Source organism: Patagioenas fasciata, chromosome 6 (genome assembly GCF_037038585.1).
Source record: "Patagioenas fasciata isolate bPatFas1 chromosome 6, bPatFas1.hap1, whole genome shotgun sequence".
NCBI classification, from domain to species: domain Eukaryota; kingdom Metazoa; phylum Chordata; class Aves; order Columbiformes; family Columbidae; genus Patagioenas; species Patagioenas fasciata.
In genome coordinates this window covers 29,341,991-29,367,434 of record NC_092525.1, presented here as the reverse complement: position 1 = coordinate 29,367,434, position 25,444 = coordinate 29,341,991, and the positions used below count along the sequence as shown (strand labels likewise).

Genomic DNA, 25,444 nt, shown 5'->3' with positions numbered 1-25,444 from the left:
TTTTTTACTCAAACTTTCACTACAGTTTAATGTAATATACATTTCTAAGCCTGTGCTGCAATTGAGGGGAATTTGTGTGAGCATACTCAAATTAGCTTTAGCTAAGGTATATTGGGCAAAAGAAGCAAAGATAGAGCAGTGCAATGGGGTAGCTATCCAGTATTTAGAATCTCTAGATACACAGTTTGTGTTAAAACCTATTATTTGTAAATCCATACAGTTAGGCTGGTCAATCTAGGAGGCAAAGATGACTGGAAACTGAAGCCTCACTATCAAATGTTTGTATACCATTTACATACCTTTTGCAAGATCACAAATATTGTTTTGGTTGCATATAAGTTCTCATTTGTGGCAATTAGCTAGCACGTTTGTAAGCAGAAAAAGTACATAAAACAATCTCTCTCCTCCTCCCTGTAAAAATATGTACAAAATAACCTACATGTTTTTTCAGTTCCAGTATTATGTCTCATAGCTTTTACTATAATTATCTAATGAACTTCACCTTCTAAAATGCTAGCTTTAAAAATGTTTTCACCTCATACAATTTTATTATAATCAACTCCAATTACTATTTTTAACGTTTGGTGGTATCAAATATTGAGGCTACAGTGACATCTTGTGGAATTTCTAACTATAGATAAAGCAGCAATTTTGTTGCTGTCTCATTGCATCGTTTTAAGACTTCATCCTGATTTTTTCAACAAGGACTTTTAAAATATATCTTTTAGATACCATTTCAAAAATCCTGTGTTGCATAAACATTACTATTCAGAGGTGGTTATCAGTCTGTTTAGGCTCAAAAATACTTCCAAATGACATCTAGAAAAATCTCTTAGAAGAAATCATTACATGCATATTATTTTGTTATAAAATAAATTCTCAGTAATAAATAAATTCTCATTAAAGAACCTTCAGACACTTTTTTAACCATCAAGGGATAAAAAGTTACCAGCCTTTGAAAAAATCAACAAACAAACCCCTTTTGTTTCCTAAACACAATGAATTATGGCTAGAGCTGAAGTCTTTGAATCTTCTTTGCTATCTAAGCCTAACTCCTTAAGGCCGTGGTTTTTAATGGCCCTTTTTCCTCATGAGTGGACCTTACATAAATTAAGTGAACGTGTCAACAAGTACACATTTAAAAAAAAAAAAAATCTTGGTGCTACTCATCTGAGTGCAAACTGTGAGTTTAATTTAGACATCTAACACTGAAAAACTTGTTCAATAATCTGGAAATAAATATATCACAAATCTGTTTTATGTATTTATTTGACAATGGTACAAATTAAATTTACCAGTATAATAGAAGCTTGTTCTATTAATTCCTTCACTGATACAGAAGAACAAAAAAACAACCAACCCAAAACAACTCCTTCCCCAACAAAGAACCCAATACTAAGATTTGGCTGAGTTGACAGTTCATTTCACATTTTAAACGTAAGGTAAACAACATCTGTGAGTTCCCACAATTGTAGTTGATACTGCACAGAAGCTACAGAAGACCAGTGAAGTAAATAAAATGCAGTAAACTACCACTAGGAAAGTTGCATTTCTGGGAGATCATATACCTGTTTGTATACTACTTACCACTACAGCACAATAATTAAAAGCTACTTTTCATTATTACAACAAAATTAAGCAGACTTTACATTGCCATTTTAAGATTTTGCTCTTTAAATCTTGCAAAAGTACTAGGAAGACTTCACTGAACAGAAACCAAATCCTTTAACACTGATAGAACAAGGCAAAGGAATCCTCCATTTCCCCAAAGAAACCCAAAGAATCACAGCCAGAATCAGCCCTGCTGTAAGGAACTTGTCACATTTTCAACCACTTTTTGTTCAGATAACTTATTACAAAAAATTATAGCATTATACACCATTTGTGCAGATGCTATTTGTGTACTAGAACTAAGCTAATTTTGGTAGCCCATCCATACCTTTGAACTGATACTAAGAATCAATTAAAAGCGATGCAGGTGAAACTAAATCTACTCTGGATGCCCGATTCGATTACTCACTGTGATACAGGAAAATCATTGGGTTTTGTTCTTTCCTCCACACCAGAAAAAAAAAAATCTGTAACTGCAATGGAAAGGGTTTGTCCTGTTTATGTTAACACAATGTCTCCAGAAATACAGAGTTCCAATCTAACAAAATCTGTTAGTAACAGCTCTGCTTCTTGCTATGAATGAAGCCAGCGAATTCAGAGACTGATAACAGTCCAGTCCTGTCAAATATCACTGTACCTTAAAATACTTTTTTTGTATTAATGCTTTACCCATTCATTACACATTTTAATTCTGTTGTCGTAGCCACCAAAAACAAAGATGAAAGGAACCAAAGAGTAAAATAAATATTAATTTGAAAGAGTAGCTAAAAAAAATAGTAGACCTGTAATATTACAAAATGCACCATGTAGTAAATGTAGAACAACTTGCTCTTATTAGGAACTGTAAATAAGACATTTTTTAAAAGTGAGGATTTTCTTGGGCACATTTTTGTAACAATGCCCATGCAAATAATGAAACAAAAATAAGTACTAAAGAGAGTATTAATAAGTAATATCCCATGCTTATATAACTTTCCTATTTCATGTATTCATGTTTCTTACATTTCCAACTGCTAGGTTTTACCTTTCAGCTGCTTGCAGTGTTTCAGCAACTCAAGACAAATTCATAACAGGAAAAAAAGCCACATCAGAGATCATTTATTACTATCTCAGCAGTAGTAGATATCGTAGGCAATGGTTTTAGGACTATCTGAGACTAAGGTGAGGTACTCTTTTCTGGCTTGTCTTCCTAGCAGCTTTAGGAACATCTCAGTAGAGATTAACTTATGTACAAACTTCAGAGGGGTTTTGTACAGGAGTATAGAAGCCTGGCCAACACTTTACTGTAGCCCTTCTGTAGTTGCACTGGGAACTGGGCAGGAGGAATTGAGGAAGGGGAAGGCAGGGAAGCATCTCAACATGTCACTATCAAAAATACGCCTAGACCTCATTTGACTAGTTACATATAATTTAAAAAAAAAAAAAAAGAAAAAAGAAAACACAATGCTCCCCCTTCCCCCCCAAAAACAAAAAAACCCACCCAACCAAACAAACCAAAAAAACAACATACAAGAAACAAACCAACCATACATACTGAAGGGTAGGAGTGCATTCTTGTCCGCAGGCTTCTGAAGAACCTGTCTAATTAATCATAATAGCTTTTCAGGTTTTAAGTAAAGAGGATGATTTTCTCATAACTAAACATTTATATCTATTTTTTAAGTTTTCTCAGAACTTACCATGGAGAATTAGTAAGAAATGAAAAAAAAATACATTAAAAGCCAAATGGAAAAAATTCAGAGTCTACAAATAAAGATGGCAAATTACACCTTCTGTCCTTGAACTCTGTACAATTCATTGAGTACTGCTTAACATCTAACACCTTAAATTCATTGGCTTACATTTTATTTTTGTGATTGGCATAATTAGGAAAACCAAACTGAGAAATCATGATATTAGAGTATTTCAAAGGCATGCCATCATAAATATTAACCAGTTTATTTACACAGTAAGATCTCTGTAACAAATGTTCTGCTCGGTGCCACATTCCAGAATAGCCACTGTTAGTGTCTTTTTCTAAATTTCTTATATCAACAGGCTTCACAAACACTCCTGAAGGCTTTCCAGTGTGCTTGGCTACCAGAAAATTCATGGCAATATCATCACAATTTTGAGTTTCATCTATTAAGGCATAAACAGCTTCTGGCTGTCTTTGAAAGTCTTCTAAATAGCGACTATGAAAAAATGCTGCACCAATAAGAACCATAGAATACTGGTCTCCGTTTCCAAATCCGGGGTTCTGCAATTCGAAGCTGCCATAACTATATACACCTGAAGGAGTAGAAATGTGCTTTCTAGGAACAAATCCTACTATATGCTCTGGAAATTGCTGAAAGAAAAAAGAAATTTAAAAAAATCAAAATGAAGCCACACTGTGAAATGTGTGTTAAGTATTTTCATTATACAGGTTTATGCTTTTTTTTAAATGAGAGGAGCACAAAATTATTGCCAGGAAAGAATTGTTGGCATATGGTCCTTTGGTCTGCATAAATGTTGCAATTAAATACAGGTTTTTTCAAAACTGACACAATATGCCTCATTCCACATCATGTAGTGCCAAGAAACATCTATCCGCTATTTGCAGCTGTGTATTTGACACTCCAAATCATTTACAGACAGTTTCTCCTAGAGAGAAAAAACCTCCACTTTTTTTTTTTTCAGCTTGCTATAAATTTAAATAAATTCAGCAGTCAGCAACTTCAGTGACCGTGTACAAGAAGAGTTAATAATTTGAAAATTATACATTACAGGTATAGCTACTACTGAAGAATATTTTTGCAATTTCTACTACTTAATACTTCAATCCTCCTAAAATTTATAGCGAGAAAATCAATGGTAAAACTTTATGATATAATGTTACTCTAATTAAAACCATTAATCTCAATTGTAATTCACAAATACTGCCTACGAAGGCGCAAAACATTACCTGCCAAACAGAAAAGGCAAAAGCAAGGTCGTGAGCACTGACTAGTGTATCATCATCCATCATTAAAACAGCTGAAGGGAGGAAAAAACAAAGAAAAAACTTTTAACTTACCAACAGATGAAATACACGAGCACAATACGCAGCACAGTATTTGACAAGGTAGCTGTGCAACTTCTATAACCATTAAGCTGAACTGCAGAACTGAATCGTAACTCCTTGAAAGTAGACTGAGAAAACATTTAGATTTCAAAGCTAAAGCAAGGCTGCAGCTTTGCAGTAACTGGAAGCAAACCTAAGTTATAGATCATCTGCCACAAAACTCAGCAACCTTTGATTATCTGTAGGACAGCTGGTCAGATTTGTGTTGGAAAACTTGGGAGTGTTTGACAAAGCAACTTGAAATTCTACTGATCTTGTTTAAAAATACAACTAAAATAAAGAGTTAGATACCATTCTTTTGTGTATGAGATTTATAAAGGATTCTTAGTATAACATGTTACCTGTCTCCTCAATCCTTACAAGTTCTAAATAAGCAACCTTAATAAATTGTGCTGGCAACGTTCAATATGATTAACTACAGAATGAAGAATCTTTACCTTAAATTCTAGGCAAAAGACTATCAGCAAGTGGTAAAGGAAAGACCTTAGATCAGAACTCCAGATGAATTAAAGATTTTTAAGTTTATAGTCAGAATAAATCCTATTACAGTAAGTAACACACTCAGGAAGCTGAAGTTTCTAGTTTCTAGTGACTTCTAGGGTTCCTAGAAGTCATGGGTTTTGAGTAGCAAGGCATGTTAGGAAGGGGGGAATAAACAGAATTATCTTTACTAATCATGAGTAAGGTCAGGTCTGTAATGCAACATCTGGGATTTTTTTCCACTTGCACAGCAATAAGCCGTGTTTGTTTCTTTTCCTGGAAAGAGCTTACGAAGAATAGTTCAATGAATAGCCAAAAGACTGGGAAGAATACTCTTTAAAAGGATGAATAATTTGAGATAGGAAACCAGACAGCTAGAGAGGGAAGCTTCTCTGAAGAACAGAACATGCTTGAGAACTTAGTCTTAAAATGAAAGGATTAAATCAAGTCTTTATCAGATAACTTAAGTCCAAGTTAATGCAGAGACTCAACAGATACATGCACTATGAATTTCAGTTTACACAACAAAAGAAAGAGAGGCTGAACTACCTGTGTTTAGCTGACAAAGAAAATGGAGAACAGACACAGTTGCAAAAGCCCATGAAACGCATTTGACATCCTTTTTTTCCTTACTCTTCATTGACAGCCTCTAGCCTGCTGCTGGTGGTGTGCATCCAATATAATTAAAATAGGTTTATTCTACATTACCCACATTCTGTTAAGTGGCCAAACAGATCCATGGGTTTATTACATAATATAACTCAAACCATCTCTCTTTTAGCATTCAGATTTTAAGTGTGAAAATAATAGTAGTAGTAGTGATATGAACTGCTGATTACCTTTTGTTTCCAGCTCAGGGAAATTCTGGAGTCTGTTCCTCATGCGATTTACAGTTTGAACTTTAAAGACAACAGGGACAGGATGAGGCCCCAAGGAATTCCACATTTCCTCTGGTATCTTCTCACCAATGTTATTCCACACAACAATTACTTTATGTAGGTGGGGGATGGCTTGATAATGATTTAAAAGCTTTAGCAGTAAGTCAGTTCTGTTGTATGTCTGCATAATAAGAGTAAACGAATCCGAGGCAGACTGACTCTGGGTTTTTGATTCCCTTTTCAATTTGGGCATTTTGTCATCTTTGATACTGGGAAGCAAAGCTGTTAAAGCACCTGCCACAAGAAGTAAGACAATGATCACGACAGAAGTGAAGCGTAGTAGGCGGATTCCCATAACTCTTCCTGGAAGCTTACAAAAGTGAAAATACCTTTAAAACAAGTAACAGGAAAGGAAAAGTCATTAATCCCATGTATAGTTACCTCCCTTACTTGAGCAAAACTCCCATAATGTTAAGTAGACTTTTGTTTAAGTAATAAATACGGAGGATTTCAGGGCTTGTGTCAATTACTTGCAGCTATCAAGACAGATATTTCTGGTACTTAGCTTCTACATTAACTTGCTTTTCACCTTTTTTTTTGTTAACTTTGAATTTCATTGTTCTGTGAAAAATGAATCGTGCAATTCTTTAAGTCTATATTGTTCATTGTCTCTTATTTTCTCAGTACTGCATTTTTGATTGAACATCTACATACTTCACCAGACCCATCCAGCTGAAATTAGAAAGCAAATTTGTACAGAGATTTAGTATTTTCAGCATTGCAGGAGCTCTGCCTCAGCTGGGAAACAAAAGGGAGAGAAGGTGCCTCCTCAAGAGCTGTGGCAGAAAAGAGGAAGTTAAATGCTCTTTCTTTTTCCATTGCTTAGGCACCATAAACAGAAGGAACGATCTATTACTGATTTGCTGGCCATTTTGTCAATAGTTTGTATATCTGCTCAGTAATGGTTATTGGAAAATACAATATGGAAAATACAATTCTGTTCCTAATAACTGGGGCTATTAACACAGGGGGAGCACATGAAATGTGCTAAATGGGGTAATGTAGGAATTCAACAACATCAGTAACAGCTGGTCTGCTAAATCTAGAACTCAGTGGAAATGGGAAATGTCAGAGGCTGGGTGCTATGTATCAGCTAAATGGGAGAGCAGCCTTAGCGCAAGGCAGGGGCTTCTGGATCCTCCTGATTTTGGAAGTAAACGGGAGCTCTTAAAACGCAGCTCCTACAAAGGTAGCCCCAACATTCAGGTCTCTTAGGCAGCACTACCAGTTCTCCAGACATTCATAAATTGTAATCTGAGCAGGATCCAGCAGCCACTGCATTCCACAGTTTGCACCTCAAATGTGTCATCCACATGTGTTCTTCCTCCTTTACTTGCAAGATTAGTATGAATTGAATAAAAGATGAATATTCTGAGCTTACTACTAAACAGTTACTCATCTATAGATACTACTCATGTTACCCCATTAGTAAGTTCTAAGACTTCAGCAGGGAGTTCTGATCAAATTAAGTGATCCAGGACAGCCCAGTCTCTCACAAGAGAGTATCTATGTGTTTTTTCCTCACAAGTTTTGATCGCTTTTTATCCACAGTGCATATACCATCCTTGAAAATATTACTGTAAATTATTTTAGTCTAAAAAACCTCTCCACTTACCTCATAGTTGCCAAGTAGGATTGTTTTTCTAGGACAGTTGTTTATGATCTTGGAATCTGTTGGAAATGAAAGGGACTCTGTAACTGAAGATTAACAGTTATTCCCACATGCTACCCAGCATTCTTATACAAGTAAACATTCCTCTCAGTTCTTGATTGAAGTACATATTCTTGGTAATTATCCAATTCCTTTTCCTGTTGCTCAGTTGAATATCTGTCTCTGCCTTTCAATGAACACTCCAGAATGAAGTTATTACAGCAGTTGGTTAGAAAGAAAAGCACAGCATATGTCTCTGCTTGGAAAATTATTGTTTTGTACCAACGCAATGTCTATGTGTTTCCGTCCTTTGGGTCAACTACAGAAATACAAGTAGGTCTCCAGAACTTCTGTTGCTTTATTCACCAGGCACCACTAAAATACATATTTGGCTACCACACTCTTTTCTGGCTCATCCCCTTCACACTCTCTTTCCACTAAGCTTACCAGTTGTGTTAGAGGTTTAAGACACAAGTTTAAGACACAACATTTTGTTTTTCCCATCTGGTTTGGCAGCTTGGCAGAAGGGAAAGCAAATATGAGCATAAGCACAAAAAAGGAAGGATGCACAATATATAGGACTGCAACTTAAGAAATGTGTGTCTGTTAAGGCCTCTAGGTTGTTGGAGGGATTTTTGTTCTTCTAAGACTAGCTGAACAAAGAAAGGGAGTTTTTACTTTTTATGTAGGAATGGTACTATAAAAATATAGAGAGCAAGAAGTTGTATTTAGTAATCAAATCTACATGAAATTTTGTAAGAGTAATTTGTTTAGGTTCTATAAGCTTACTTCTTAAAAGTACAGAATTGCCAACTTGTGTGGATACCAGATATCTGAATGTGTCCATACATACAGGTCTTCCAAATTTAAGTTCCGTTTTTACCACTGACTGACTTTGTGAGGCTGGAGAGGTCATTGAAACTATTTTCAGAACTTAATTTTTGATTGCTTAATTTTATAGGTGTAAACAATCATACCATATATTGGTCATATGTGCTAGCAAAAAGGCGGACCTTAGACTCTCTTTCCCCAGTTGCAACCTTGACACAACAATACTTACCAATTCTACTATAACAATTACTTAGTTTAAAAACATAGTTAAGATGAAAGTGTAGATGTTGTTCACTGTGGTAATGAGACTCCCTGGCTTGCCATAGATTCCTGTGTTTACTCAATAGGCTGTAACAGTAAGTAAAGATATTATTATCTATTATCTTATTAAAATAAACATCTATATAAAAATCTTTGGAATTAGCATCATAGCACTTTCCAGTAAGAAACCGATGATCAGTTTTGCCAACTGAGTTAGGAAATTACAATGTACGATTCATCTCTTTAAAAAATTCTTACACTATCCCCTGTAGAGAAGACCTTTTCAAAACACAACTGACAAAAATAAAAACCCCGTATCAAAATACAGCACTTTAATCCTCCTTCCAAGAAAAAGAGCTCTTGAACGAGCTCCCCTCTCTCCCTAGGCAGCACCTCCCCACAGCATTTCACAACTATTACCCGCCGCGCCGCAGCAGCTCCGGCTGCCGGAGCGAGCCGCGGAGCCCGGCCGCCCCTCCCGCGCGGTTTCGCTCACGTTCAGGAGGGCGCCGGTGCCGCCGTTCGCTTCCCCGACGGTGCGGCGCTTCCCGCAGCTGGGCTGGGCTTCCGAAGCGTCGCCAACAGCAGCGAGACGGCGGCAGGGCACGGCAGAGGAGGTGCCGGCCCGGCACCCCACAGATCGGCTGGGCCCGCCCGCGCAGGCCGCTCCGGTGACTCAGGGGTGGCCCAGGCGCGATCGCCGCAGCGCTACGGCGGCGCCGCCGTACCCCGCTTCCTGTGGGGCGTCTCTCCGCTTCCTCCCGGCAGGCCGCGGGTTGTAGTTCGGGGTGCTGCCGCGGGCAGGGAGTCCTCCCGCCGCCCGGCACTGGCTGTCACAGAGGTTCCCAGGGCGCGGCGGTACGCCACAGCCCGGGCTCGGCCGCGGGGGACCAGACCGCCGCCCCAGCCCCGAACCGAGAGCTGCCGCAGCAGCTGCTCCGAGAGCACCGGGCATGGTGAGCGGGGCACGGACGAGAATTCCCGTTCTGGAGCCTGGTTTGGTTTTTCCATTGGCCGCACCAGCACGGGCAGCGCGCGCTCTGCCTTGTGACCGGCACCTCGGAGCCCACACAGCGACGGGCCCGGGCGGCACCCACCGGCAGCCCCGCCCTGCACGCCCGCTCCGCCACGCCCCCCGCAGCGCCATGTGCGGCGGCGGCGCGCAGGCGTAGGCCGGAAGTGAGACTGGCGTGTGGGCCGGCTGGGGGCGACGCTCCCGCCCCGCCTGCTCGCCGGGCACGCCGCGGCCTCGGCACCGGGAACATGTTGCCCCTCTCCATCAAGGACGATGAGTACAAGCCGCCTAAGTTCAACCTGCTCAGGAAGGTGTCGGGCTGGTTCAGGTGAGCAGCCCAGGATGAGACGGGCCGGGAGCAGTGGGGGCCGGGGCCGCGGTCGAGCCCCGCGGAGGGGCTGGGGGAGGCTGATGGTGAGGGTGTCTGGGCCGCCGGTCGAGCGGGTCCGGCCTGCCGCTGCTGCCTCCCGCTGGGCCGGCTGCGAGTGACCCGCTGTGTGCTCCGTGTGCAGGTCCATCCTAGCGGACAAGACCTCCCGCAACCTCTTCTTCTTTCTCTGCCTCAACCTCTCCTTCGCCTTCGTGGAGCTGCTCTACGGTATCTGGAGTAACAGGTACCGGGCCGGGGGGCGCGGGGCGGGAGCGTCTCCCAGCGCGCAGGAAGCGGCGCCTCCCGCCTTGGCCAGTGCCACGTCTGCCTCTCGGCGGGGCCGGGCCGGGGCGCCGCGGGCCGGGGCCGGGTGGGCAGGCCGGGCCTCCGGGCCCGCCGTCCGGAGGGGCCGGTCGGCAGAGCGCTGGGAGCTGCTAGAGAGCTTCCTCCGACCGGGAGCGCTCCCGTGGGTAGCGACCGGCTCCGCCAGCCCCTCAGCTAGAGCCCAGCGTCTCGGCGGGATGCACTCCGTTTTGGGGATGCGACTCGGCGCTTTCTGGAGGAGTGCTGTTAGAACCTGGGATCTTGCTGGCCGTACTGCCAGGCTTTTTGCTGAGGAGGAAGCCTGGCCTTGGCATGAGGTACAGGACCCAGGGTTTGTAACTGTTTCGTGCCTGCTGCTTGCCACAGGATCTTTTGTCTGGGAATGTGGCTTCATTTCTAAGTTGATAGCTCCGTGGCAAAAACCAGCACTACAGCAAACATCCTTGTCTCTCAGTGAGAAGCAGGAATTAACACATCCTGGTATAACTAAGTGATACTTTATGTAGCACATAAATTCACAAAGGTGGAAAAAACAGTAAGGACTTGACTAAATTGCTACTGAAAAATCTGTAGTAAAATATAAGCAGAAATTCAAAATAACTTTAGTACTCTGTACAGTGTATAGGTAGAGAACAGACAATGGTAGTAGTGTCTCCGTCGTGCTTCATTCTTGACAGAGTTGTTTTATGGTGGTATTTCAGTCTATAAGTCAGTACTTCAGTTTGAAGTGGACAAACATGGAAATGTCATTTAAGCCCAACAGTGTCTCCTTCCACATGGAACTTAAAGTTGTCTTTATCAGAAGCCGCAGTATGGACAGGGATTACTGGTGCTCTTAATCTAAGAGCCTTGAGAGAATGCAGCAATGCAGATTTGGAGGTAGTTGTATCCTACTATTTGTCATGTTTCTCTGAGTCTCAAATCGTACTATAAAATCCTTAACCTTGGTTACAGTAGTTGCTACTGTAGCACTTGGTTTTGACTTTGATGTTGAGTCACTTTGCAGTTGTCTGAGGATTACTGTATGTGTAGTCTGTTCAAGAATGGATATTTTTTTAAGAGCTCAGAAGACAAATATTTTTCTTAATGGTTCATATATAAAGAAATAAATGTTTGTGTGAGTTTGTTCTCATGTCTTTCTTTTAAGCATAATAACTTTTTGATGGTGTGACCAGAAATGAAATCTATGCCAGAAAACATTCTGTATAGGAGAAGGTTAAACAGAGAAACTGAGATACTTTCCAGAAATTCATCACTGAAGAATTTGGCTTACTGGAATTGAGAAGACTCTTACTTATTTTTGTTCATTATAGATATTAAGAATTGGGATTTACTCAATAGTCATCAGTTGGACCTGTTGTTATACTGCTACGTTCAGGTATCTGTATGTTAAGTCTAGATTTTGGGCTGGAATAGAACAGTATCTTAGCAAGCGTCTCTTAGTAGAGAGGAGTAGCGGAGAGGTGAGGAATGCCTTCAGTGAAAGTAGATGGTTCATGCCTTGGAAAAACAAACATGTGACAAGCAAACAAGGAGCCCTATAGAGAAAATTATTTATTGAGTTCAAAAAACGCTGTTCCTTTGCTCTCCATGTGTGAGATGTGGAAATTAAACATTTGTAAAGGGGATTTTCTGTATGTTCTTGGAGCTCTTCTTTATTTCACTGTGGCCTAGCTTGGGTATGGCCAGTGCCTGATGCTTATTTCAAAATTAAATCTAATTATTTCAGCCCCCCAAATTTTTGTCAGCAAGTTCTAAAAATCTTCAGTTCTAATTATTTTTTTTTTTTAATTCTTACTTCTTACATTCTCCTTAGCTTATGTTTGCCAAGTAATTTATTTCCTGAACTCACATAACTGTTTTGTCATTTTTATGATTCTCTTACAAATACTCTGCTATATTGATGTTCTTGAAGCATGGACAACAGAACTGTATGTGGTATTTTGCTACCTGAGAGCTTGTTTGAAGTTGAAATCTACTATGTGGGCTGTTCTGTTTTAAAACACTATTACATGCATACTTATGTAATTCAGTGTTAAAATTGTGTTATTAAGTCCTCACTAAAGCATCCTCATTCAGACACAACGTGTTTGAGTACAGGGTTTCTGCTGGATTCTACTCTGGATCATGTGTTCCAGTTCTGATGAAAGTTCTTGCATACGCACCATGTTGCAAGTGGTTGAAGGGATCAGTTGTTTACTTCACGAGTCACTTTGCACCTGTTTTTTAAGGTCCCTTTAATTTACAGGTGATTTTTTTAAAAGCCTCAGGTAAAATCAGATTGGCTTCTTACTGGGCTTCCTATGGTTTGTGCAGTCGAATCTCTCACAGCTGTAGGTGTAACACAGAGTGTGTTCATGCGGTGGGTGACTTGCCTTGTAGACACGGTCTGTACTGACCCCTGTTGGTAAATCCACGTGCCTCTGGCTGCTTGGAGATGGCAGCACAGCAGTCGTGTTGTTGCACTTATGGTAAGTCTCACCTTTGGGAGATTTGCAGGTGTGAGCACAGTACTGCGATAACTTGCTGTATGATTTCTGGTTCTAGAGCTAGTGCAGGATTTTGTTTCAGTAACAGTCCTTATACAGTCTTTCCCAGGAGACTTTGTACAAAAAAACCTCTCAGAAACAACTAGCTATCTCTGTTTAACCATGCTTATTCCTTCAATTTCACAATCACCGCAAACTTATTGTCACCTGAATTCTACCTGAATGTTTGTTGATGTGTTTGGGTTGTGTGGGTTCTTTGTTTTTGTTTCCCCACTGGATCTTCCTTACTGCTCAGAACCAAACCTAAAATGAGCTGTTTTCTTAGGGTTGTCACCTGATTTTGGGGAGGGGGAAGCTCTCACCTTTCAAGAATTTGATGGGTTTCCATTCTACTGCTTCATAGACATCCAGCTAAAATCTTTAGTCTTCCTTGAAGGTTTGTTCAGAATTACTTCCTATGTTTCGTGCTTGGGTGGCTTCAGCACCTAAGGACAATTTATCGTTATATCATCCTCTGCCTTAAAAGTGTGTTATAGTTGTATGTTTATATACCTCTGTATGTGTACGTAATGTATATATGTAAATAAATAGAGACAACAAGGTTTCTGTTCTCTCTCCTCCAAACCCACCTCTTCCACAGTTGAGTGTTTTGTCTAAAAACACTTCAGATTGATCTTGAAATTTATTGCAGTCAGGCTGAAATGATTTTGTTTCTTAATGTGAAGTAGTTCAAACTTTGGCTAATGAAACGTTGTATTTGACTTCAATGTGAACATGTGGCTGTCCTCCAGAACTTGTTACTACGTAACCTGTTGTTCTTCGGTTTGCAAGAACTGAATTGTGTATGTAATTGTTCTTAAGACAACCAAAGGATTGGGAAAATGGAACTTCTGGGACAATTGTAATAGCAAATGCTCATCAGTACCTCTGTATCGAATGTCTTATCAAATATGAAGCAATTTTTGTGTTTTGATGCACATACTTCCTTACAGACTTATAGAACCTGTTTATGATTAGTAGTTCAGTAAAATTTGGCCACTGTTGTGTGTGGTGTTAAGTCCAATTTACATACAGCCTACAAATTCATATGAGTTCTACTGACTGGGTAACTCATGAACTAGGTTGAGTTCTTTGAACTTCATAGGGTAAAACTTACCCTGTGTTAGGCAGTCGAAGTTGTAGGTGTGCATTGGTCATTGAAATAAACAATTTAAGAAGTGGTCTTTTCAGCCTCTGCTTCCTTCAGTTTCCAGATGGAAGGGGAGTGTGTGTGTTTTAGTCAATCCCTTCCAGCTGATAAGACGAAGATTTAAGAGCTGATAACATTTACAAGCAGTGGCTCATCTTTATTCTAACACCACTCTGTCATTTTTGAACTGGAATTAGCTGGGATCCATTCAGCTGAATTCAGATGAAGCAGGGATTTGCTTGGATTTATTTCTGTGTGGACACATTTCAGTCAAACTAGAAGAGTAATGGTGATCACCAGCAAAAGGAGCAGATGATTGCTATTATTACACTTGGCAAAATGAAGAAGCGGCCATCCATAACAACTTAGCACTCTTGTCTGCATTTTTATTTTTTTAAAGTTGTTGATAGAGCTTTGTGCTCTATGGGGTACTGTTGTTGCTTCCTTTGATTTAGTGTAGCTTCACCACAGTGTCTTAACCTTCCCGCAGAGATCAGGATGCTGTAATCCTTGCTTTTTGCTGTGGAGTGATGGAGTTACTTATCCCTCTCATCATAATCTTTTATAGTGAGAAGAACTAGAAGTATCTTGGATAAATTCTATACCTGTTTATGATTAGGCTAAAACACTGGCTCAAAGGTTTGTGATTGGAAATTTGGAGAATGAGCAGCAATAAATTAAGAAGAATATAAGTGTGGTGCTTTAGCAATGCCATCAGGGACTTGCTTCTCTGCTCAGGTAAAATGTAAAAACCACATGTAAACATACAATGTCTATTTAAAAAAGGTATGTGGTAGTCAAAAGTACTTAAGGAGTATATAGCTTGCTGTTCTGCTTTTATTTCAGGCAAAAGAGAATATGATCTTAAAATTCCCTGTGTACTGAAACTCCATTTTTTCAGCCTGCCGTACTCATAGAAAGTGTCGAGTTGCTGCAGTGTGAATGAATGTTAAAGACAGACTCTTATCTGATGGTGTGTTAGCTCTGAAATAAGATACTTGAGAGGATGGCGTTAATACTGAAGTAGACTTTGCAGTCTTGGAATTTTTGCCATAATGAACTAAAATTTTAAGTGGAAGATTACAGTGTTTACAGTCGTAAAATACTTTGTCACAGGCATGTGTTTGTGAAAATTTTAGGAAACTTTATTTGATTCGTCTTTTTTTTTTTTCTTTCCTGCAGACGTGAATTTTTGACCAATTTTTCATATGTCAAAACTCTTCCCAAATATCAAGTTTGAAAATGGATTTGAAAATATTGCTTTTGTGAATGCTTAGTGCCGTTACTCTGGTGGTATTGGTAGTCTTCAACAGAATAGTTTGTTTTATTGCACTAGTTAACCTATATATACACTGCATATTATAGATTCCCAAAAGCAGTATCTTTAAACCGAATTTTCCTTTTAACTAGATGTGGAATACTACTTTTACAAGTTTTGTGGGGTCAATATTTAAATGTGACTCATGCATATGTTTTTCTAGCCAAGGTTGCTCGTATGGCCAAACTATAAATCAAAGTATAAGAACAAATACCTGCCAATAGAATTATGTTGATGAGAGATATGTCTGTGGGTATATCTACCCCCAGGGGTTTGGTCTGTGTCAGTGGAAATCACCTCCTGCTACTACCGAAATCATATGCTGGGAGGATTTTTTGCCAAGGGCTCTTCCAAAGCGCCTTCCCTAAACTGACAAAAGCAGTTTTCTCAGAATACTTGTTTTGTCATCAGTTTGTATCAGAGTTTCTCCTTTGTGCTAGCAAAACCACGCCTGAAGCTTTAGACACACAGTGTGTTCTGCTAGTGTGTAAAAGATTAAATGCTGCTTTTTTCGTACTGAACATACAGCATATGGAACATAACTTTTTCTTTTCTGTTCTTTTCCAGCTTAGGTCTAATATCAGATTCCTTTCATATGTTTTTCGACTGTACTGCTCTATTGGCTGGATTAGCAGCTTCAGTTATTTCAAAATGGAGGTCAAATGATGCTTTCTCATATGGGTAAGAAACTTCAAGTTGTTACCTTAATGTATTTTACTAAATGTCTAGGTGCTAATTTTTCACTGCACGAACAAAACCTCTTTTTGTAGAACATGGAAAAACGTATATTGAAAGTGGGGGGTGGTGTTTGTTTTTAACGTGAGTTATTTTAAGTTAATATCCCCCTAGAAATAGTAAAAATGTAAAGACATTGCTTTTGGGGAGCAAGTTTATTTCTTCTGAGATCTCTGTGATTGTACTAGTGGAACCAAGTCACACACCAGAGAGCTGCATTCCCCTCCGTTCGTGGCACCACTGTGGTAAGAGCAGCTGCTTGTGGGCTGGTCCTCACGGCGCAGCGAGGTGCCGCACAGGCAATCTCAGGTTGCTGGTGCTCTGTGCCACCTTTGGAACAGAAAGTTCCAACTGGAAGGAGCCAAGTCTCCATGGTGCTGCACCTGAGATATGAGCCCTGGTTCCAGAACCAGCAGCTGCAGCAGCTGTGGCCGCCTTGAACCCGGATCCTCAGGGCTGAGGTTGGTCACCTTGTGCCGCCCTTCACAGCTGGAGCTGCGGCAGGGACTTGGTTGTACTGCACATGGCAGCTGTGCCCTATAAAACAATACTGGGGATGCAGTATTATTAATCGGTGATACTGATTAATTAACAGCAAATGAGGTGTAACAGGGGTTCCTGTGTTCCCTATAGCATTACTGGCCTGAATGTCAGCATTTACTTTCAACTGTCTTGCCTAAGCATGAATCATGTAGTTTGAAACTTAAAGCACTGTTTAATTAAGATGGAAGCTCCAGTGTGCCTAGAAATCAATTTAGGAAGAATTGATTGTACCATGAACTAATTGCAATGAAAGCAGTTTCTGTATTAATTACTACTATGCATTTAAACAGCTGGTGTTTCATTTATTAGAGAACAGCCATAATTTATTAAGTCTGATGTTTGCTACATTGGAATTATATGTTATTCTAACCTGACTGGTTTTTATTGCCAAAATTTAGTAGCTGAAATACTAATTTCTACTTTTACTAAAAATCCCCCTACTAGGGGGGGAGCAAATTAATGTATGGCTATTTTATATTAAACAGAACTTTACATTAGCATAATTTGATTACATCTTACATGGATATCTTACTCTGTGGCTTCCAAATATACATTTATACCATAGCTTTCAGTAGAGGTGATCTTAAATGGGAAGATTTTGATGTATTGAAAGTTTTCTTCCATGTAGATCAGTTAATGGCTAATCTAGATCAGGTAATTTCTGTCAAAATACAACATAGTTAATTTTATATACTTTTCTGTAGTTTATATACTGAATCTTATATTTAGCAAATCCATGTGTAGTACAACTGCTTGAAATGTAGAAGATGGTACTCTGGTTTCTAAGTTTGACTTCTAGCTTTCAGCATTTAAATGGAGGTGGTAATATATGCTATTGCCTTTTTGTTTCTTGCAGGTATGTTCGAGCAGAAGTACTTGCTGGTTTTGTAAATGGTTTATTCCTCATCTTTACAGCATTCTTCATTTTTTCTGAAGGTGTTGAGGTATGATGTCATATTGCTGTATCATTGTCACATTTCCATTTGTAAAGCATATTTAATGGGGATAGAATTATTGAAATTGATTATGTTCACAATTGTTTAAAAATCTGTGATGTGAGCAGAGAATAGGACCATCTGAAGTTGCTACTTTGTGGCACAGAAACCCAGCTTTTTCAGTGTAGCTGTACTAGCTTCTTAAATAGTGTATTTTGGTTGTGTTTAAAGATTCTGTGAGATTTACCCTACCCTTTTTCTGCTACGTAAGTGTCATAGAAAGATCTTCTCGTTGCTAAAGGACAAATGAGGCCAAGAAGGAAAGGCCAAAACTAGTCATTCAGTGGAGAGAAGTTAGCCATAAGAAATGGAAATACATTCTGCAAAGAAGTTTGACTAAGTCATTTAAAAAGAGCACTATCTTCCAATCTTGAAGTCTGATATAAATGCCAAGTAGTAATAGCTTCCACATCTAAAAGGGCACTTTTCTTGATTTGGTTCAGGTGATCATTTCAAGATTAAAATTTAGACATCGAGGGTGTCTGTACTGAAGTGAGGTAGAATTAAGAATTGATAACTGATTCTCATCAGCTCGTATTAATGCTTTTACTTTTTAATGGGAGAGGTAGTGTAAGTTTGTTTAGACTTGTAGTTCTGAACGCATTCTAGTGGGCTTATTTTAGTTATTAGAGAACTGGGAAGAGCTTTCAGGAACATATCATCTACGTGAATAAGCCTGTAAATAATTAAAATCAATACAAACTGGGCTAAAATTGCCTAAAAGCTTGGGAAAACCACTCCAAAGCTAGAAACAGCAATAAAACTTATTAGAAAAATGAAAAACTGCTACTGGAAAGGTCAAAGGTAGCGTTGAAACATCATTCTTTGCCCTGGTCTGAGCTCCCATGCTAAGTATTCCCTTTGCTTGCGATGATTCGCTGTCAATCCAAAATTTTACATCTACTGTAAGTTTCATTGTCTTGCTATTGCCTATACCTTTCAAGCCCGTGGACAGATGGTGAATGTTTCTTTCCCCTTCAACACTTAGCTTCAGATGCAAATTGTGTTAGGCCTGTCTCTTTGAAAAAAAACTTCCAAAGAAAGTAGGGTAAAAATAACTTTTAAAAAATCAATCTAGATTTTAGTGATTTCAAAAAGTGCCACTATTTGTTCTCAGTCTTCACTTCATTGCCCTCATCTCCTCACACTTCTAAAGAGAAAGGAAGAAATGGCATTTTAGGCTCTTGGGCATTGTTTGGATGACTTGGGCAATCCATGTACTACAACATAATTGAATGTTTTCATATGGTGTTGAGCCACATCCTGCAGCATAATGAAATCCTACAATAAAAGTTAGCTAGATATCAGAACACTCTACTATATTTTCATAGCTTTAATAGCAGAGCTTTGACTTCAGACAGTAAGAATTAGTCTGTGTACCATCCCAAAAACTGAAAGTGCCGAGTAGTTTCTAATTATGTCCTTATATATGCCTCTATGTATGAGAATGCTTCTGTGTTTAAGTTGTTTTTTTCAGTGCCTTTTAGTAAAGAGATTGTAAAACCCTGTTTCCTGCTTTGTTGTTTTGTGGGTTTTTTTGTTTTGTTTTGTTTTTTTTTTTTTAGAGAGCGCTTGAGCCTCCTGATGTGCATCATGAGAGACTCCTTCCTGTTTCTATATTAGGATTTATTGTAAATCTTATAGGGATATTTGTTTTTCAACATGGAGGTCATGGACATTCACATGGCTCTGGTAGGATGTCTAGAATTTTCAGTACTGTGTTTTTTTCTTGGCAACTTGTGTTGTGGGACCTTATAATCCTCCAGTGGGAATGCCAATATTGAGTTTTAGTGTCGTCTTAGTGGCAATCCTAGCCAAATGCATATGTGATCTTTTTCTATGTTGACTTTTATGTTTTATCACCAGCCCTGATTTGTCACTACTGTACTTGTCATGTTAATATCCATTAACTGGAAGACCTAGAACTCCAGAATCTGCTTTCTGGAACATGCACTCTTGTGCACCTTACTGGAAGAGATTTTGCAAAGTGACGTCTGGAAAAAATTAAGCTGTAGTTAAGCAAGGTCTGTCTTGGTTGGAAAAGTTACAAAACAGTGGCTGAACCAAATTTTAAGTATGGGATGATTCAGCTTCAGATGCTTCTCATCTTAGTGTCTTTTGAATTTAAATGTAGAATTTGTCTAAATACTTATGGTAAGCTTTTTACTGCAAAGCTAAATGCTGTCACTTTCAGCTTAACATATTAAACTGATATAGACTCATGGAAGAAAATAGTCTTTAGTTTTTAAGCAGTAATTTAAACTTGAATTTTTAATACGTGAATGATAGCTGATTTCTGTTTTCTTAAAACAGCTATTTTTAATGTGCTTGTATCAAATTATGTGTACATTTTTCAAATTGTACTGAAAGTGTAACACAACTTTTCTCCAATATAAATGTATAAAAGCACTTGGCTTCTCAAATCAGATGTATTATACAGCTGTACAGCATAGATTTAGAAGACAAGCAGCTTGTGTTAATTTTCTTAACTTATCTAGAGCCATACCATAAGATGACATAAAAGATGAATAAGTGGCAAGTAGCTTAGAAACAAATGTAAGCACACTGTTATTCAAAACTTAAATTTATATTCTGACGATGATATTTGTCTATAGGGCATGAACACAGCCATTCTCTATTTAATGGTGGCCTCAGCCATGGACATAGTCACGGAGGTCATGGTCACAGCCATGAACATAAACATGGCCATGGACACACTCATGATCACGGCCATGGACACTCTCACGGTCAGAGTTATTGTCATGGTAAGTACTTAGCTAATGTCACAGACCATTGTGACTCAATTAAGATTTGCCATTAATGATTTACTAAAAAAAAAAAAACAAAAAAACAAAAAACAAAAAAAAAAAAAAAAAAAACAAAACAAACCAAAAAAAAAACCAAAGAGGGTGCTGGCAGCTCATTGAGAGCATACATTGAAATAGTTTCACTGGATGTGTAGTGTGCTGTGCCACTGCCATGTTTTGTGGCTGATTTTGGTAAATGCTTTTTTTGCTTGCAGGAAGTTCAGTGTTAGTTTTGAAATATTTTGCTTTACCTGTGTTTTTTGAATGTTCACTGTAATGTGTTGGCAAAGCAGAGGTATGCTACAGCAGTATAATGAAGTCAGTTATCAAGTACTCGCTTTTCAATTATTTATTAAAATCGATAGACAAACTTAACCTGCTTTGCTGGTGTTCTCCATTTGAACAATTTTACAGAGCAAGATAATGAGAAAGATGAACAGGCAATTTTACTTTGGGTACTTAGGGACCAATATGTCATACTTGGTTTGGGATCTCAAATATGAGATTTTCCTGATTTTTGAGTAGTTGTAATCTGTTTTAAAGTTGGTTACGGAAAAGATACGTGGTATCTTAGCTATGCTTGTCTTCTATAAAGGCAAGCTAGCTATGGGGAGGCATCTGTGCAGAATGTGATCAGCAGCCTTCACTGTGGGAGAAAAGACTGTGGTTGCTACTTGTTTGAACCAACACAAATGAAAGCCTTACTATAATGCAGGATTTTTAGTCCTTTCAGCCTAAACCATAAACTAGAATCTGATGTGGCTGAAAGTGTGCATGTTCAGGGCGGAGAGTAGTGTGGTAGCTTGCAGACAGGAGGTGACAAAGACTATTAATAATATTTACTTGTCCCTTCCTTGATATTTTTAGTAGAAAGTTGGTGCTTGTTTTCTAAACGTTCTCCTGGAGTTTGGTTGGAAAGCAAGAGCTCCCCGCTCCTGCCTCTTCCTTGCTCTGTCTGTGCCTTCCCCCCACCCTGCCCCAATCTGGAGTCGAACAGGGAATATAGCTATCTGTTTTGTGCAATTTGGTATTCAAATCTACTTTTGCATAAATTATTACATATCTTTATTAGAAACCATTTGTTATCCTTTAACAAATTTTTCTTGAAATGTTTTACTGTTGTGTTTCATAGAGACATTAATCTGCTTGGATGAGAGGACTTTTTTGTTTAGTTCTTCCTTCTCCAAGTCTTATCCTTGTTTTACATTAGGTATAAATGCTTGCTCAAGTGAAATATTTCTGATTAGTAAATTTATTTGACCTTACTCCTCTTGTTTGTGTTTGTGCCTTATATTCGTGAGTGCCTTATTTTGCTAAATACCAGAAAGGCCTTATTTCTCAGTTTGTTTTCATTAAAAAACCAAATGTTGATCGTTTTTGTGTGTACATAGATAAAATCTGTTGAGTAAAGTGGTATTTTATTTTTAAAAATGTGTTTTAAGACTTAATTGGTGCTTTATAAAACAATAACTAGAGTAAAAGCTGGTCACTGTGAGCAGCTTGTTTGTTCAAGACATTTCAGCAAGGAAGACTATAACAGAATATACCACTAGGGAGAGCCTTTGTGTAGGTTAACATGCCAATAATTGTCTTCACAGATGACCATTCACTTGAAGGGATGGCTGGATCCAGCAAACAGATTTTACAAGGTATGATGAGAATAACTGTAGTGGTATTAGTTTTTTCATGGTCTGCCTGCTTGTAACATGTTTGTCACACATCTGTTTGGGAAGATGTGTCTGGGTAAATGCTACGTTTCATCTTAGAGGAGATATTTTATGAAGTCCCTTTCCAGCTGTAAACAGAGCAGGGCTGGACTCTGGGCATGGCCAGGTGCTGAGCTGTGTTCCCTCAAGTGTAAATGTGGTGCAGTGTCAACACAACTTTAAAGAGAGATCCCAGGAGCTGGGATTCAGCTTCTGTTACTGATGTTGAAAAGTTAAATAATAATAATCTAGGGAAGAGTAGTTAAAAGCAGAAAACTAAGGAGCCTAAAGGGTACCCGAGCTTAAAACTTGCATTTCATCAAGCTATTACAGTTGGTTTAGACAAGATGGTAATTCACTCTAAATTGCTAGAAGGATTGTTGGAGTCCATGATCTCCTGAGCATTAGAGTAAATAAATTACTGATAATTTAGTCATAAGTTTTGAGCTCTGGTTATTTTTTTTTTAATGCTCAAAAGTTAGAGGGAGAAAATTATGTAAGGTAAGAGGTAGTAACTATTTGACATACCAAAATGTACATACTGTGTTCTCTTACAAGACGTTCTGTCTTGTTTATGGTCCTGTAAAAGGAACATTTTCGACTCTTTGAGAATCTAAAGTATACTGTGTTATGTATATTCAGTACTTTGGTAGAAGACATTTCAAAGTGTTTTCATGAGAGGCACATTTTAATTAAAGCATATTTAAAAGACTCAATTTTATATAATTTCATTTTCAATGCTGTGGTGGGTTGGTTCCTGGCCAGCAACTAAGCACCCATCAGCTGCTTGTTCACTGCTGCAGTGGGACAGGGAGGAGAATTAGAAGAGTAAAAGCAAAAACTACTCTCGAATTGAGATAAAGACAGTTTAGTAAGGGGGGGGGAAGAGAGGGGGTGGGAAAGAAACAAAACAACACAACAAAAAAACCCAACACCAAGCCAAAACCCAACCAACCAACCATGAAAAAACAACCAAAACACCCAAAACCCAGCCAACCAAACCCCACAAGCAGTGCAAAGACAATCACCCATCACCTCCCACCAGAAAGTCTCTGAGCAACAGCTGTTTTGAACAAACACCCCAGTTTTGTTGCTGAGGGTGATGCTACGTGGTGGCCAATACCCCTGTGGCCAGTTGGGGTCACCTGTCCTGGCCATGGGCCCTCCCAGCATCTTGATCACCCCAGCCTGTCTGCTGTGGGGGCTCAGTGGGAAAGAGGCGGCTTTGGTGCTGTGCAAGTGCTGCTTGGCAAGAGCTAAACCGCTGGTGTAGTACCCACACAGTTCTAGTCACAAGTCTCCACCACAGCATCATGCAAACTGCTGTGAAGAAAATTAAATCCATCCCAGCCAGACCCAGTACAAATGTAGACTTGGAAAAATCACTAAAGAGTTGATTTCTAGTTGTGTGTTGTTTTTTGTGAGGAGGGATTACCTGACTCTGGAGAATTGTATTCGGAAAACTCTTTCTGAATGACTATTCCTGTCATTGCCAGCAGAGAGCTCCAAAAGCTAAATTTTAGCCAGCTGCAAAGTGCTTGTTTCTTTGTCTATGAAGATAGACTGTTATTCTTTGAAATAAGAGTGAAGTTGTTAATGTCTGCAGTATTGTTTAATTCTCAAAATCATTTTCTTTCATATTTCTTTGTCAAGTAACTTCTACAAGAAGTTGTAGATAAAACATTGGCATCATTCAGAATTCTACAGAACTGTTTCTGTTAAGTTTTTCCATTTTGTACAGTACTTGCTGTTGTCTCTAGGCATCAGGGAACATGAGTTTCTTCACTGTAATATGGATGAGTATTGAATGAAAAAAGAATTAGCAACATCTCTTAATCACTGCCATGCCATGAAATACCCCTTACTGCTAAGTGCAGAAAATAATGTAAATTCTTCAAATGCTCTGTATTCTATAAATACATTGAAATCTTGTGATCACTTTCTGTATGTTTGACCAAAAATTAACCACAAATTTAACAAGCATAAGTCATGTTATCTAGGTTTTGCAACTCTTCTCCATAAACTGTCTTTGAAATACTCCGTTAGCTTTGAGAATACCAAGTTGTAATCATGTCAATTAATCTCTTACAGGGGTATTTCTACACATTGTTGCGGACACGCTTGGAAGTATCGGTGTAATCATATCTGCTATATTGATGCAGAACTATGGTCTAATGATAGCAGATCCTATTTGTTCAATGCTGATAGCAATACTTATAGGTGTAAGGTAAGTGTTGCCATCACTGAAATTTGGTAGTATAATTGATGCTAGTTCCAGCACAAATTACAGCTCAGAAAAAAGATTTGTCTGGTGTGTTAATGGCTTATGATGTTTGGTTTTCTTCCGAGAGTGAGATGTTACCTCTGTTCTCTGCAGCTGTTCTGGTGCGCTCTGACATGAGCTGTGTTTCTTTTCCTTTTCTATGGCTTTCATTCCTGATCTGCATATTTTACCCCTGTTTGCATAATACTACAAAAATGTCTTTCAGGTTCAAACTGTAAAAAGCTTCCTCTCTGTATTTAGTCCAGGCTTACATAAGCCCACGTTCTCCAGTAACTGGAGCAGAATGGCTGCAGGGCAGTGCTGCTGGCACAGGATGTGCCCTTGTCCTTGACAAACCAAGGCCGGTAATTTCCCCACCCCCCTGCCGGCAAGAACTGTCTTTTCCTTTGTATTTGTATTCTGAGACATCCTTATTCCTTTTAAGATCTGATGGAAGTGCTTCAAGTAGTTGTGGGCTTTCCCGGTTGTTGCTTACCAAGGTCTGTGACGCGATGTGAAGCCAAACGTGCAGCCATTTGGATTAGGCTGGACAAGCAAACATTTCATTCAGTGATACTGTTACTGAGGCTTTTCTGGCAGCAGTTTCAATGGTAGCATAGGGCTGGGTGCCACAAATGCAGTTACAGCCTAATAACTGAACACCTTTGTCTCTCCAGCAGTGGTGAATGTCATCTGATTAACTGCAGCAACTTATGCTTACGCCATATATGGCGTGTTTATGCCATACGCATGGCAGCATTCACAGAACTATTGATGTGAATCTCCCTGTTTATCAGAGATGGGCAACATGCTTCAGGCACTGAATGCCCACT

At 39.1% G+C, this 25,444-nt stretch overlaps 2 protein-coding genes across 4 annotated transcripts in view; one reads left to right on the top strand and one right to left on the bottom strand.

Annotated features, from left to right (window-relative positions):
• Positions 1-1,251: 1,251 nt before the first annotated feature.
• EXTL2 (exostosin like glycosyltransferase 2) lies at positions 1,252-9,956 on the bottom strand. 3 transcript variants are annotated; one of them, XM_065842026.2, is made up of 5 exons: positions 9,354-9,956; positions 7,730-7,785; positions 6,016-6,443; positions 4,538-4,608; positions 1,252-3,940 (listed from the first exon to the last, which is right to left on the bottom strand). In XM_065842026.2, the coding sequence occupies exons 2-5, from the start codon at positions 7,732-7,734 to the stop codon at positions 3,449-3,451; spliced, it is 996 nt and encodes a 331-aa protein (XP_065698098.1). In that variant the 5' UTR covers positions 7,735-7,785; positions 9,354-9,956; the 3' UTR covers positions 1,252-3,448. The 3 variants fall into 3 exon arrangements, with proteins under 3 accessions (XP_065698098.1, XP_071666463.1, XP_071666462.1); XM_071810362.1 differs by having other exon boundaries at positions 6,016-6,348; XM_071810361.1 differs by having other exon boundaries at positions 9,278-9,362.
• Positions 9,957-10,002: 46 nt separating this feature from the next.
• SLC30A7 (solute carrier family 30 member 7) overlaps positions 10,003-25,444 on the top strand; it is a 34,141-nt gene continuing 18,699 nt past the window's right edge. The window contains exons 1-8 of the mRNA XM_065842020.2: positions 10,003-10,200; positions 10,385-10,486; positions 16,130-16,243; positions 17,697-17,784; positions 19,401-19,527; positions 20,451-20,600; positions 22,241-22,291; positions 24,440-24,575. Of these exons, the coding sequence (XP_065698092.1) occupies positions 10,121-10,200; positions 10,385-10,486; positions 16,130-16,243; positions 17,697-17,784; positions 19,401-19,527; positions 20,451-20,600; positions 22,241-22,291; positions 24,440-24,575 (848 nt within the window). The 5' untranslated portion in view covers positions 10,003-10,120. The remainder of the gene's footprint in view (positions 10,201-10,384; positions 10,487-16,129; positions 16,244-17,696; positions 17,785-19,400; positions 19,528-20,450; positions 20,601-22,240; positions 22,292-24,439; positions 24,576-25,444) is intronic.